Source organism: Rutilus rutilus, assembly GCF_951802725.1.
Source record: "Rutilus rutilus genome assembly, chromosome: 7".
Classification (NCBI taxonomy): domain Eukaryota; kingdom Metazoa; phylum Chordata; class Actinopteri; order Cypriniformes; family Leuciscidae; genus Rutilus; species Rutilus rutilus.
Genome location: NC_140221.1, coordinates 21,196,413 through 21,212,704, shown reverse-complemented (window position 1 = coordinate 21,212,704; position 16,292 = coordinate 21,196,413). Strand labels below are relative to the sequence as shown.

The following is a 16,292-nucleotide window of genomic DNA, read 5'->3' as shown; positions in this document are numbered from 1 at the left end:
TTATAATTTGTGTTGATTTGTGTAATTCTTATAACCACTTGTGATGATGTCCATATTCACATACGCATAAAAATACTTCCGTTTTTAGTTGAAAACAGTGTGGTGTAAACGGCCCCTATATTATTAACTTATTCTGGATTTTGGTTGAAATAATTGAGTGCACATTTACCTAATGCCACAATTTGTTTTACCTTCTCATAGATTTTTTTCAGTTTGGCTTGGTTGTATAGCTTTTTGTTCTTTACAAATATAGATTTGCATTTTTTTGTAGTAGTAGTAGTAACCTACAATAAAATAAAACAACAATCAACTCATACAAGCCATCATAGACATAGGAATTGTTTCACAAATTAAAAGAAAATCCCCTAGTAATCTCTAGAGGTGACTTGCAGGGCAATTTTAGGTTGTTACACATGTAATGTGACACATGCGCTCACTGTAAAAAAAAATTACATCCCCAAGTCAAAAATTTCTAGTGACTGATCACATCTAAATTTTTCAATTAGTCTGACGTATTATTTCTCATTGAGCCAATGTTAACAGACTATTGCAACAAGAATTGCACTTGGGCCAATTAAAAAATTTAGATGTGACCAGTCACTAGAAAATTTTGACTTGGAGAGGTTAGAATTTTTTTACAGTGCTTGAAAACTCCTTGACACTTCAGCTTTTAGGAAAATAAAGGAGTAGAAATTCTGTGTCATTTAACAAAGTGAACAAGTCTACCCCTTTCCCCAGGGAAAGATCACCCGAGCAGTTAATATGATGATAATCACTGTAATATTTTATAATTCCATTTAATATCTTTCTCCTCTACTGTCAGATGCCAATCAAAGTTAATTGGCATGTTAAATGGTTCAATTACACATGTGCCAATCATGTCGCTCTATAACGATGAGATCACAAATCAAGTGTTTTTTTAATTAGAGGACATTTGATGATCCTGAGAAATTTGCTAATCACAACCTCTCAATTACAGCGCCATTATGAAGCTCTGGTGCCTCGTTTTTACTTTCCCTCTGGATTCCTACACATAGTTTCTTTTGTCATTTGCATAGACAAATTTACCCTTTTAATTAATGTTTTCTGGCAAACAGCTTAGTGCTGTGGTACAGCACACACGCAAAGTCTCCTCTGTTCTCGAGTGTCTGGTAAAGCTCAATTGACCGTCTTTGTCGACACTCAGTGAGACTTCAATCACTACATGCCTTTGAGGATTTGTGTTTGTGGTATGGCTAATTAAGGCTTCGTAATCAGAGAGATTTGTGAAATGTTTTCTGGCATTTTCTATGAAAGGTTAGAGGTGCAGTGCATCTATTTCCTTCATGGTGTTTATATAACAGTAGGCTGCCCGAATCCAATCTATATTTATGAAGCTGTTTACAACAGCTGACAGATGAGGAACAGAATGTGTGTGCGAACCAGGGAGAAAGTACATGTGTATTTCTGTGATGTTTTTTTTTTTCCTTCCTTTGTTAGTTTTACATGCATTGCCTATGTGTGTTGTTTGTTTGTTTATTTATTTATAATTTTTTTGTACCTTAGTTTGCTTTGAAGACATGGAAAATAGTATATTTTACACACAGTAGCCTACCGTTCAAAAGTTTGGGGTCTGTACGATTTTTTTAATGTTCAGGAAAGAAGTCTTTTATGCTCACCAAGGCTGCATTTATTTGATCATGAATATAGTAATCTTGTGAAATATTATTACATTTTAAAATGACTGTTTTCTATTTGAATATATTTTAAAATGTAATTTATTTCTGTGATGCAAAGAAGAATTTTCAGCATCATTACTGCAGTCTTCAGTGTCACATGATCCTTCAGAAATCATTCTGCTGAACATTTCTTATTGAAAACATAAAATATTAAATGCTTAAAGGGATACTCCACTTTTTTTGGAAATAGGCTCATTTTACAACTCCCCCAGAGTTAAACAGTTGAGTTTTACCGTTTTCGAATCCATTCAGCCGAACTCCTGGTCTGGTGGTACCACTTTTAGCATAGCTTAGCATAGATCATTGAATCGGACAAGACCATTAGCATCTCTCTAAAAAAAATGACCAAAGAGTTTCGATATTTTTCCTATTTAAAACTTGACTCTTCTGTAGTTACATCGTGTACTAAGACCGACGGAAAATGTAAAGTTGCGATTTTCTAGGCTGATATGGCTAGGAACTATACTCCCATTCCTGCGTAATAATCAAGAAACTTTGCTGCCGTATTTTCAGGCGCTGCGTCATATCATTACGCCTGCTGGACTCATGGTACGGCAGCAAAGTTTCTTGATTATTACGCAGAAATGAGAGTATAGTTCCTAGCCATATCAGCCTAGAAAATCGCAACTTTTCATTTTCCGTCGGTCTTAGTACACGATGTAACTACAGAAGAGTCAAGTTTTAAATAGGAAAAATATCGAAACTCTTTGGTCATTTTTTTGAGAGAGATGCTAATGGTCTTGTCCGATTCAATGATCTATGCTAAGCTATGCTAAAAGTGGTACCACCAGACCAGGAGTTCGGCTGAATGGATTCGAAAACGGTAAAACTCAACTGTTTAACTCTGGGGGAGTTGTAAAATGAGCCTATTTCCAAAAAAAGTGGAGTATCCCTTTAATATTTAAAGTGCATTACATGTTTCTCCCAGGATTCTGTGATGAATAGAAAGAACAGTATTTATTTGAAATAAAAATATTTTGTAACAGCTTTTGATCGATTTAATGAATCTTTGCTGAATAAAAGTATTCATTTCTTCCTTTAATTAAAAAAAATCTTACTAACCCCAAACTTTTAAACAGTATTGTACTTCATTTTAAAGGGATAGCGCATCCATTAATGAAAATTATGTCTTAATTTACTCACTTTCATGTCATTCCAAACTGCTGAACATAAAATAATATTTGATGATGAATGTTTTCCACATTTTTTCCAGTTACAGTAAACAGGGACTGAAGCTTTCAAGATTTACGCTTAAAACTGTCACTTTTGCTGTATCTTGTAGTGTGCAGGACCATGTTAAGTACAGTTTCGAGTGGTCTGTAACACATGTGTGCTTCTCTAGGTTGGGATGGCTGGGGTTGCACGGACAACACTGAGGCGTACTCGTACGGGTTCCAGCTGCTCTCCACTCTCCTTCTGTGCCTCAGCAACCTGATGTTCGTCCCACCTGTGACCATCGCCATCCGCAGTCATTACCTGCTGGAGGCATCTGTCTATATTTTCACCATGTTCTTTTCCACTGTGAGTTTGAAGATCTGCTTTAAACCAGTCAAAAATGCCCAAAATTAGGCATTTCAATTGTTATCTGCATGTTGACATGAATCATCTAAAATAAAATAAAGATATACAGCTTCAAGAATAATATTTTTTATAAAAGGAATAATCCCAACTCTTAATTCTGAGTGGATGGCTTATGGTTGAAATCATTGTAACTTGTAAATGAATTTAACTGTGACCAGTCAGATTATAGAACTGGAACTAACTGTTGTATAATTTATATTTAATACTAGATTTGCATTCTGTTTTGCTCAGGCTTTGGACAAACATGCCTAAATAATGTAATAAGTGCTTGAAGAAGTGCTGTATTATTTACAGACCCATCATGAGTCTTAGTTCAGTATATCAGTGCCAGCTGAAGTATGGAGATTATAGTTAAGAACCAGTGACATGTCAGAGTGTCATATTTTATTCATGATTCCTCTGACCTTTTGTTTTCATCTTTCACCCCTGAACAGTTTTATCATGCCTGTGACCAGCCAGGCATTGTGGTCTTCTGCATCATGGAGTATGACGTGCTGCAGTTCTGTGACTTCCTCGGCTCGCTCATGTCTGTATGGGTCACTGTCATCGCCATGGCCAGACTCAAATCCATTATCAAACAGGTACAAATCATATTCAATTACCATAAACCTTGTGGTCTGTAACTCTGTGCTCATAAACGTTTTTTAGTTGTTGCTAATATTCAGTTAGATCAAATATTTTTGTGTGTACAGTTTCTACATTAAATATAACACACACTTTAAAAGTTTGCTATCAGTCTTTTTTTTTTTTTTTTGAAATAAAAAATTTAAATTAAATTAATACTTTTATTCAGCAAGGATGCATTAAATAGATAAAAAGTGATAGAAAAGCAATTCATACAAATGCTCTTTTGAACTTTCTATTCAACTTTGATAAAAACAAGAAATGTTTCTTGAGCAGCAAATCAGCATATTATAATGATTTCTGAAGGATCATGTGACACTGAAGATATATATATATAAATAAATCGATTTTAAATAAATACATTTGTAATAGTAGTTCATTATATTACTGTTTTTGTTGTAATTGTGATCAAATAAATTCAAAAACATTAAAAAATCTTACTAACCTCAAACTTTTAAAAGATAGTCTAAGTATTAAAAATGGGCCACTGTATATAATAACCACAATCTGATGGTTAAAATTACATATGAAGACCCTGGGGCCCAGAAATGCTGGTTATTTCTTGTGTCATCAATTTCTATAAATTCATTTTGTGTGATTCACAGAGGCCAGTAGTTTTTCATGGACTTTATTGCCAGGAAAAGAGCTTTCCAAGATGTGCAAGAGAGCAGAATTTCCGTCCACCTCAGTAAACAGCGTACACAGAGTGTAAATATACGAATGTCAGCAGTCTGTCATGTGCTGTCATAATGATGGTGACATTTCGCTGTGGAGCAGAGTAAATATAGGTGGACACTTTTCAGGTTCACTTTCTCTTTAGTTCAGTCTTCAGCTGCTCAACTGTCTGCAGAGGGAAAGAGTAAGGATTAAGGAAAGAGAGCACAGGGAGAAAGACAGTAAGAATGTGATTAACAGTGTTTGTGTTATTTAGAATCAGAGATATGAAGTGAGGGAGCTTCTGCTTGTGAAGGAAGTATCTAATGGAAAGAATAAGAAAAAATAGCTCCCCTCCAGGCATAATGGTTCTATATATGTTAGGTGATTGTGTGTGCTCGCCTGTGAATGCGTTTTGCTGAGTGCTGAAGTTTGCAGACACTAATCAAATCACCCTTGTCACAACAGTTCTGAACTTCACGGAGGAAGGAAAGAGTACGAGAAGGACATTTTTAGCAGCACCTCTCTTTACTTACAGTCTGCCTGACAGAGGGTTGGACTGGGGATTCACTATCGCCTCGATGCATGATGAGTTGTTGATGTTTGAACTAATGTTCTCCCTCTTTGTCGCTCTCCTACCAGGTGCTGTACTTGCTGGGGGCGATGGCTCTGTCCATGGCCTTACAGCTGGACCGTCATGGTCTGTGGAACCTGCTGGGGCCCAGCCTTTTCGCTTTAGGCATCATGGCCATCGCCTGGGTAAGTAGTATTGTGCACATGCATAGATTCCGTGTGTTTAGGACTGTAAAGCGTCTTATGTATAATACATTAATAAAACGTGCTAGAAAGCATGTCCGTTATACTAGACCTGACTCGGAGCATAAAAATTAACAGATGTTGGAGATGTTTGCAAGATAAAGGCATTGTTGTTTGTCATGGATGATAATATTACCATAGTTTGCAAGTTTTTGTCTTCTAAAAAATCTGCTTAAACCAGGACATGGTGGTGTCTGGTTTAAGTTGGTTTTTAGCTGGTTTAAACAGGTCAGCTAGTCTCCCAGCCTGCCCAAGCAGGTATTTAGCTGGTTTGTCTCAAATGTCTCCCAGCTGGTTTACGCTTGTTTTCAGCTGGTCTAGTTGGTCTCCCAGTTTGGCCAAGCAGGTATTTAGCTGGTTTAGCTGGAATACCATTTTGTCTCCAAGCTGATTTAAGCAGTTCTTAGCTAGTTTAAGCTTGTCTTCAGCTGGTCTAGTTGGTTTTCCTGGCTGATCAAGCAGGTCCTATTGCTGGACTCCCAGTTTGTCTCCCTCTCCCAGCTGGTTTCGCTTGTTTTCAGCTGATTTAGTTGGTGTCCCAGCTAAAAAGCAAACCAGTCTAGGTTTCAAAAGGTTTTTTTTTTTTTTTAACAGGGAAAACAAAGCTTTTCAGCTTTGTAAATGGATAAAAGATATTTATTTGTAAATGTACTGTAGTAAATACATCATATTAAAAGGCAACATGCCTATGTGTCCAAAAATAACCATGTTATTTCAGTATAACGGATCCGGCAGTTAAATGCCAACGCTAGTTTTTTCTTTGAATGTTGAGTGACAAGAAGCACCTTTTCAATATCTATAATTTATGAAGGCATTTCGAGCTACCTAGGGCTGCATTTATCTGTGCATTAGCATGGTGTGGCATTAAAAGTTTCTCTGTTCTGTCAGTATTAGAGACGCACTCACTGTTCCATTACCAGGCAGCTTGTACTTTATGCTAATTCCTCTAGCGACCACACTGTTTTTCTGAAGTGAGAAGATTAAAAAAAATGGGTGTTGGACAAGGAAAAGTCTTTGCCAGAGCCTCTGGCAAATTACAGTTGAGTGAGAGAAGCACGTCCTCCCTTGAGTCAAATGTGCTGGTGGACATACTGTACATGCAGAGAGAAGAGGAGCCAGTGAACTTCTTCTGCAGCTACAAAGATACATTGTGTGAGAGAGAAATAATGAGAGAGAATAGCAAATGTTCAACAAAACTATGACTAGCAAAGGTCATTTCTTCATCCTTTGACTCTGAACTCACATCTGAAAGCACTAATAAAGCTTCTAATAGAGCATTATGAGAAAAAACACATTGGGACAGAATTAAAGACATTTAGATGTTGCAATTTTGGTTTTGAGGTACATCGTTGTTTGCTACACTCTATACCTGTGTTTTTGATGCAAGTTACTGTAAAGGCCATTGCACACTGAGTCCGAAATTTTCGTATGCGTTTTTTCGTGTTCGTCAGCAGTAAAATTCGTCACGCACAGAAACCTTGCACACTGAGTCCGATGCGTATTTATTAAACCTTTGCGGAAAAAAACGCAAAAAATACTAAATGGATTCGTCAAGCAGTGAGGATGAATTTGTTGCCCTCTTTCTTCTTAAAAAGAGAAAAAGAAAGAGGAAATATTGGGTCCATCCAATCCTGAGATTGCGCCGAGAGGAAGGAGAGTTTCACCTCCTTATCAAGGAGTTGCGAAATTATCCCAAACGATTCAAAATTTACCTCAGAATGTCAGTGGAACAGTTTGATGCTTTGCTAGCGATACTGGAGCCACATATTAAAAAGAAGACCACCAATTTCCGTGAACCAATCGATCCTGAACAGAAACTGGCAGTATGTCAATGGACGGACACACACAGAAGCGCTGGGCAGACAGAACAGCTGTATACAGGTTATATTTTATTCAGTGTATTTGTAATCCGCATTTTGTTTTTCATACAGTACTTGTGCTGCGAGACGAAGTGTATCAACTTGTCAGACGTCATTCTGGATTTTGTCGTTCGCTTGTACGGTGGCTCTGAATTTTCAAAAAACCTCACAAAACACTGGCTGTGGATGCGAAAAACGCAGAAAATCGAACCCAATCCGAATTTTTTTTTTACGGACGAAAGTTTCGTAGACAGTGTGCAAGCATGATTGACATAACGTGAGGTCGAATTTTTTTTTTAACGTGCAAAAATTTCGGATGCGAATTTCGGACTCAGTGTGCATTTAAGGCAGTTAAGGCCATTGCCTTAACACTTTTTTTGACAACTAAAACATTAGTAATTGCAGAACTTTACCATAAAAATGGTAAAATGTCATGAATAACTAGAATTTGCAAGGCAGCAAAAAAATGGTGTTAAACATTTGTCGTGGAAATTCTTAATACGAATACAACCTACTTAATCTGACTTCTTCACCACGGACAATTTAAACAACTTCCAGTTGTTAAAAATAATAACTACAGTATCTCGAGGTAATTCCCTGAATTACCTGAATACTTACAATACAATACAATACTTCCCTGAAGTAAGGTGACGGCATCCCGTCAAGAAGCTACTATAATCACACATGAGCACACAGGTCTTTAGCATCTCTACACTCTCACCGTCCTTCTCAGGTGTACGCTGGTCCGACACATTAATACTAACTCAGAGTATTACAGCCTCACCCCGAGGGCGGCTCTATAGTCTTCCAACACTATCACTGTCTCTGCTGTGGTCTTTTGACCGTAGAATATTTAGTACTTCTATCAATCACACATAGATGTTCTGCTGTTGTCTTTTGAGCGTAGAATCTATTTCTCAGCTGTGCAGCGTATACCTGACACGACTCTCAAGTTGCTCTTTGTAGAAATCAAGTTTTATTCACGGCCAGGAGATCACCGACCACAACAACCAAGTGAGTCTCCTGAATAGAAAGATACATGTCATACAGTTGAGTAAAAATCAATGTCACTCAAGTCTTCTTCACTGTAATTTGTTCTGGTGATTGGTTTGTAATGATCTTAGCTAATCATATGACTGTTAGTTCTACTGTGTTAAGCACTTTTTGGTTAAAGGTAGGGTAGGTAATCATTTTTCTAAAAAAAAACATTCCAAATTTGTTTAAACTGTCTTTATATACCAATACATAATTAAAATGTAAGTACTCTGAAAAAGAAAATATAAAAATCGAGTGACTGTAGACCTTTTAATCTGCAATAAACACAGCTCATTATTTCCATTCACTCCCACCCCCTCCCTTCTGAGCTCCTTCCAAAGCCACGCCCCCAAAACACATGAACGCGCGACGCCAAACGCTCAGGCTGGAACAAGACGCATTTATTACCTGAGACGAGTGGAGAGGAAGGAGGGCAGTACATACAGTGACATCATGTCAGAATCACATGTAATAAAATACCTAACTTTATCACTATGAATATAAACAAATAAGATTTCTTTTAGTACTCACTATCAAGCCAGCATATCGATAATGGTAAAGTTTAATTCGGTAACGAGCTATATTTATAAGGCAAAACTAAAAACAGGTTGCATTGATACACGTTTTTCCATTACCATCAGTTACACTGTGATGAAGGTGAATTTCGTGTAAGATTCATAACATATACAGTGTTTTGCATGTAAGAGTTTCCATGATGAAAACATTGTTGACTCTAATGAAGACTAACGTACACTCCGAGTCCGGAGACAAGTAACGTTACCGCATCGTCGGTTCGAGGACAGGTCCGGGGTTGAGGGCGAAGCAGAGGAGGTCGTTCAAGAGTGCGGGCAGGGTCCGAGGAAGTAGTTTTTGCCTGGTTTGCCTTCGCTGACTGCATATGCAGGTGCTTTGAGCTGAATATTTCCGGGAACGGTGACATGTGATGAGTGCACGCAGGGCAGCGCGTGCAGTGGGGCTCGGGGCGGGCACGAGACATGAAGGCATCTGATTGGTTCTTTACATTCGCACCGAATGGCAGTGATTGGTCAGAGTTTTTACTGTCCTGCAGCTGCTACAGAGGTCTGATTTTTTTCATTCCTTTTTCTAAACACATAATGTATTGACTACTATCAGGATGGAAGGACCATTTCACCCAGTATAAAAAAAAGTGTTTCTGAACAGGAAGTATATATGGCCTTAAATTAAACATTTCATTATGTCGAAATATAAACAGATGTCAAACCTAGAGAATATTATATTGCAAAATCTTGAAAGGAGAGGTCATATTTCTTTATTTTATGCAGCTTTACTAACACATGATGAGGAATCCACCGCTGATAAGCTGGATGCATGGAGATCTGACATCCAAGAGGAGATAAAGGTGGCAGACTGGGAAGCTGCATGTTTAAAAGCCCAAAAAACAGTCAATTAATACTAGGATGAAACTCCTCCAATATAAATGGTTGATGAGAACATACATAACTCCTGTTAAACTGAACCGTTGGTCACCTAATATCCCAGATAGCTGTAGTAAATGTTTAGATGGATAAGGGTACTCTTTTTTTCACTGTGTATGGAACTGTCCAAAATTACATCAGTATTGGAAGTCAGTCACGCAGACTTTGTCAAAGATTGCTGGAGTAAACATACCTGCTGAGGCAAAAATATGTGTGTTGGGTATATATCCAGAGAACTGTGTTTTTAGCTCCAGACAAATAAAACTGATTGACTTTGGACTACTGCAGGCCAGGCGGTTAATATCTCTGTACTGGAAGAAAATGGATGCACCCTCAAATCATATGTGGGTGAAGGAGATGGCATCATGTATTGTACTGGAACGACTCAGTTATATTGTTAGAGGAAAGGGAGGAAATTTTGAAGAAATATGGTCACCATTAACTGAGTTTCTGAGACATTATGAAGGAAATTAAGAAAGTAAAGCTGACTGCCAAGCTGTTTTGGGGTCTTTTTGTTCTTTATTATCATTGTCTTTGTTACTCTGTTATGTGTGTTTTATTTTTTTAAATTTTTTTTTCTATTTACTTTGGGGATTAGGTTGTGAAATATTAAGTTTATGTCAAATGTATCACTTGCTTGTTTTGTTAAAAATTCAATAAATATAATGTTCAAAAAAAAAAAAAAAAGTATATATGGCCTTTGACCTGAGCATCCTTAGTCTGCATTTCTCTGTACATTTAATGTTGAAAATACCCATTACATAAAATATTTCTATCACACATTCAGTCAATCTTATTTACTAAGTAACTTTATTATTAATATTGAACACTATAATCATAGTTTGCATGTTTTTGTCTTCTAAAAAAATCTGCTTAAACCAGCACATGGTGGTGTCTGGTTTAAGTTGGTTTTAGCTGGTTTAAGCAGGTCAGCTAGTCTCCCAGCCTGCCCAAGCAGGTATTTAGCTGGTTTAGCTGGAATACCAATTTCTCTCCCAGCTGGTTTACGCTTGTTTTCAGCTGGTCTAGTTGGTCTCCCAGTTTGGCCAAGCAGGTATTTAGCTGTTTTAGCTGGAATACCAGTTTGTATCCCAGCTGATTTAAGCAGGTCTTAGCTAGTTTAAGCTTGTCTTCAGCTGGTCTAGTTGGTTTTCCACCGTCAATCAGGTATTTATAGCTGGTTTAGCTGGACTTCCAGTTTGTCTCTCAGCTGGTTTATGCTTGTATTCAGCTGGTCTAGTTGGGTTTCCTGGCTGATCAAGCAGGTATTTAGCTGGTGTAGCTGGACTCCCAGTTTGTCTCCCTCTCCCAGCTGGTTTTGCTTGTTTTCAGCTGATCTAGTTGGTGTCCCAGCTTGGCCAAGCAGGTATGTTGCTGGTTTTAGCTGGAATACCAGTTGTTCTTCCAGTCCAGTCCAATCTTATTTACTAAATAACTTTATTATTAATAGAACACTACAAACACTTGAAACATTAAGCACTACGTACTAGGAATACATGAATAATGTAGGCTGAAATGTTTTTGCATTTCTGAATGTCAGATTGAAAGACCAGTGTACAGATTACTCTAATTCTGTCTAAAATTCATTGAATGTGACATTGACTGTCAAATACACATGTCTATCATCTCCATGGCACATAATGGCTCTTTGTAGTTAAAACATGTCAGTTGACACCTCCATTTCAATGCTCCCCGAGCCTACGCAAACACAGTACAAAGCGTCCCACTGTGTGATTCTCTGGGAGTGTGATTTTTTAACTGAGGAAAAAAGCTATAATTTATCAAGCTTGTGACATGCTCCACATCATATTTTACAATGCAGTTTATCATTATCTTCTGTGATCCTCTTGTTTTTGGGCTCTGCATTCTGAATATACACAGATGAGCTTAAATTAGATGACAAAATATTTGTTTTAGTTATTCAAAAATTATTTAGTGAAGAGTTTTAAGCCTGAACTAAACTAACTACCAACATTATATCATAAAAGTTGTTACCAAAAATGTATTAGAAAAAAATACTATTTGCTTACTGGTCATCAGTTATTTTAATTATAAAAAATAAAAAAAAATAAAAAATCTTTGAGATCAAAAAGAAAATCTCTGAGATGTAGAAAAAAAAAATCTATTCATGGTTAATAAAATCTCGAAAGGTTAATGTTATTGTTTAAAATTAATTTCTTTGGAAAATGAATGGGGTTTTTACTTCCAGACTTATGGAGAAAAAAATATATATTAATAGACAGAGAGAGAGAGAGAGAGAGAGAGAGAGAGAGAGAGAGATTCTCTCTCACCCTTACATTGACTGCATTGGCTGAAATTTGAGTTTCATTCCTTATGTCCAATAACAACCTCTGTTTGAATTCTAACACTTAAAATCAAATCACACCTGCTAGCTAGAGGAATACACATTTTATTTTTTATTGTAGAATAATGCTTGAGTAGCGCCTACAAACCAAATAAAGGCACGGGATGTTTAAAAAATAGTGTTTTGAGGGGAAGGATGAGAGCCTTTTGGAATCCCCTATGTGATTTATTTGTGAAGAAATGTTTATGTTGTGCCTGATCAGTCCTTCAGTTAGGTATTTTGACTGGTGTTTCATTTCAGAATTGTTTTGGTTCTTGAACATATTTGGGATGTTTTGCTAAAATGGCCTGCTCTAGATTATGGCACAGCAGTTTATAGGAGGTCAAAATTCTGACTAAGCCATTACAAAGTCTCTTTCAAGGAAAGTGTTCACTCGGTGGACATATTTGCAAAACAGCCATTTTTGGCAGCAAGCCTACTTGAATGGGGGAATGCTGAAATCTCAAAAACTGCTTGCCACAAATTTCAAACCAGCAACAAAATCTGACATGAACTGTCCTTTAAATATTGTTTCCAATGGTCAAATAGCGTTAAAAAACCTTACCAGCCAAAGCGTCTCATGACTTCGCTAGTTCAGACTTATGCTCTCTCCAGAAGCTTGCGTTCTGCAAGTGAAACGACGCCTAGTGGTGCCATCCCAAAGAGGCACGAAATCACTTTCACAGACCTTTTCCTAGACTGGTCCCAGCTGGTGGAATGACCTGCCTATCTCAATTTGACCATTTTCCAAAAATGTCAGCACCTGACCGATAAATACTAGCACTTACAAAATAAAAATAAACCTTGCTATGTGTCCTGTGCTAGACTAACTGAGACTTGTTACAGCACTTGTATACTGTTGCCCTCTTGTTGGTCTGATTACTGCTATTGTTCTCCTCATTTGGATAAAAGCGTCTGCTAAATGATTAAATTGTCTGCGTCTGCTAAATTAATGTAAATGACATTGACTGTTTCTGCGACAACCAGAACTTCTAAAGGCAGCTGCAGTGATGCGATGACTTTACCAATTGGTGATTGGCTCTTTTATTTGAAGGCGGGACTTATTCCGCCATAATGCGCATTGAAGTTTCTCCCATTCATAGTAATATGAGTACCCCTTCTTGGTATACCTAAAGTCTTCGGGCATTATAAGAATACACTCAATGTAGATATACAACTACTTTTGGACTAATGTCATGTTGCATGACCTCTTTAAGTTTCAGAATCAGATTCAAAGTCAAACACTGATTTTCCTGATACAACTAAGTTCAGACTGCAGGCAAAAGTGTCCCACATCAGATTGTTTTTGCTCGTATGTGATCTGGTTTCTTTTATAACCGTGTGAACAGCACAAACCACATGGAATCTTATCTTTTCGATTCCTTCAATATGTGGTCCTAAATCCGATGCAGGTCAGATCATGTTTGCAATGAATCAGAATTGAGCATCAAGACATACTGTAGTCTTAGAGCAATTAGGGCCTGATGCAGCAAAGCTGACCAATTTCTTTACATGTCCCTATGCTTCACATTGTTTTTTTCCCCTCAAATATAAAACATTTTGTTGTTTTAGTGGTGCTATGGAACTTGGAGGAGGTCTTTGCAAACTTTTTGTGTTCATCAGCAGTAATGCTTCCAAAGCGGTGGTTTGCTTATGGCTCTGTTCCATGCACGGTGATCTTTGACTCATGCGGTTTATTGTTATGAGCTTCAGCAACTCCACTTTATAGATCCTCTTACGCAGATTATGAAATAGTACATGCTATGCTATATATCCTATGAAATATGTTACTCATTAAATATCTGAGAAGTCTTTTTTTTTTTTTTTTTTGCAATTTTAAACAGAATGTTATGATGTAAAATTAATAGGAAATATTTATGATTTACCCCAATAATTGAAGGAATTTATCTGGGAGGCCCGTAATACAAAGTATCAAATGGCATAACATTTTTTTGGGGGGATACTGAGAGAAAATTCAGGATATATATATTATAGGCGGGAATGTAAATATTAGTGTGTTGTATTATTTATATGCTTATATATTATTTATTTTTAATTCACTTATTGTATATATTTTTTCAGTTTTCTTTTTACTTTTAGTTTTAGTAATTGTGTTATTTTTTAATATTTCTATTTAGCTTTAATTTACTTTTATTTCAGTTTTAGTAATTTTAGTTCTTTAGCTTTAACTTATTTTATTTCAGTTAGTTGACAAGACGACATTTTTAACTTTCACCTAATATTGATTTTCATTTTATTTCAGCTTTATTTCAGTAATAAAAAAAACAAAACAAAAAAACATTTTAATAGTTTTAATGTTATAGTTAACAATAAAACAGTAATGATTTGTTTCTGATATAAATTGTATTTCATCAGAATACATGCATATTATTTGTAATGGCATCAATGGAGAAAGATGCTCTTTGTGGCCAGATGGTGTAATTACAGCGTCTACCAGCAGGGGCTAACTGAGCCATGTTAACCAGTCGCTAGTAACAAGCTTCTATTGTGATGTGAATACATTCACTGAGCTTCATATATGATGCAACATCTCAAAGACAGAATGATAAATAACTACTGAAAAACAAACAATTATGTTGAGCAGCTTGTGGGCTAATACATTTAGCTCTCATAAATTGTAGCATTTCTCTCAAAACAATGCTCCAAGAGCATGCTAACTAGATCTGAGGTGTGAAGCACATATGTTTCCGCTTCTGTCCAGGCATCATTGATTAATGCGTCATCCAATCAATATCTGAAGGCATATCCTGTTTGGCTGATGAATTCTTTGTAATATATTAGTGCATAACTCTCAGAGATGGTTAAATAAGTGCGAATCATCTCAGGAGAAGCCTGTAGTGTTTGAGGATGTGGTCAGAACCATGGGTGTTGGATTCCAACCGTTCTGTCAAAACAGCTGCCTTATAATGTGAAATATAAATGAGAATCAATTCCAATGAAAGTCAAAGGGAACATATGGGAGTCACGCACATTTTGAGAACAGTCCTCATTAATAAACAGTATGCGGCATGAAGATGTGGACATCTGGGGTTTGCTGTGATCTACACCAATATGAAGCTGCGTTTTGCCATTGTGTGGGTATAGTTTAGGTTGGGTTGGTACAGATTAGGCCCATCGGTTAAATGTCACATTTAGAGCTCGTCCATTTTACTTTCTCTCCTTTTGCAACATGCACCTGTTATGTGCCTGAAGATTAATGAGTGGAGAAATGTTGACAGAGGGCAGGATGTTTCTTTCTCATAATGGTTTATGCTGTGGGACTCATTAAGCTCACAATGATACTGATAGGGGAGCGTGGGACACAAACTAATGCGGGGTTAAATGTAACACGGACCTTTTACATAGTTAGTCAGGGTCAAGCAGGTTGTGTTTCTGCTTATTTTCTCTCGCTGCCAGAAGACGGTCTCCCGCTGATTTGTGGAAAGTTTTGATAAGATTTCGTGAAGATACTAGACAAAGAGTGTTTTGACACCATGCAAGTAATTTTTTTTCAGTTTCTGAGTTGGGTGTGTGTACGCCACCAAATCTAACTTTATATTACGGTCATATATATTATAAAGTAATATAAATATACTTTATATTACTGATACTGTTATATCACTGTCTTGTTGGCTAAAACATTGCACCATTTTGAAACATGTCAGCAACTCCAAGCAACTGTTAGCTAAGAAGTTGTAGAGAGTTGAAACTTTGAGGGATGGGTAGTACCCATCCCGTCTACAACGTCACCAAGGCTCGCCCCAATCGGCCTGATGGTGGCGCTACAGCGATCAAAAGTACGTAATGGCTCATAACTACTAAACCGTTCGTCTCAAGCTCAAGTGTCTTATATCTTTGGCTCATAATGAACAAAACACACAAAATGGCTTTTTAGATTTATCGGTCACCTGGGGGCGCCCTCGCGTTTTTCATGTGCGGAAAGGATTATATATCACGCGATTTTTCGCACAAGCCCACGACATTCAGACCACATGGTAGAACTCCTAATTCACAGCAATTTTGCCAATAAGATCACCGCTGTCAATCGAACCGTTCATTAAATATTGGAGATTATTTTCAAAAACCTACTTTCGCGAACTAGTCCTAGATTTTTTGACTCAACCTCGTTAACTGTTAAAAAGCTTTAAAACTAGCTACTATGTTTCCTTAGTGAATTGCTTGTATTGGCTATAAATGGTCTTTT

At 37.1% G+C, this 16,292-nt stretch overlaps 1 protein-coding gene across 2 annotated transcripts in view; it reads left to right on the top strand.

Moving 5' to 3' along the window:
- tmem8b (transmembrane protein 8B) overlaps nt 1-16,292 on the top strand; it is a 148,795-nt gene that overhangs the window by 128,018 nt on the left and 4,485 nt on the right. For both annotated transcript variants that reach the window (XM_084415234.1, XM_084415233.1), the window contains 3 exons: nt 3,061-3,239; nt 3,734-3,880; nt 5,220-5,336. In XM_084415234.1, the coding sequence (XP_084271360.1) occupies nt 3,061-3,239; nt 3,734-3,880; nt 5,220-5,336 (443 nt within the window). The remainder of the gene's footprint in view (nt 1-3,060; nt 3,240-3,733; nt 3,881-5,219; nt 5,337-16,292) is intronic.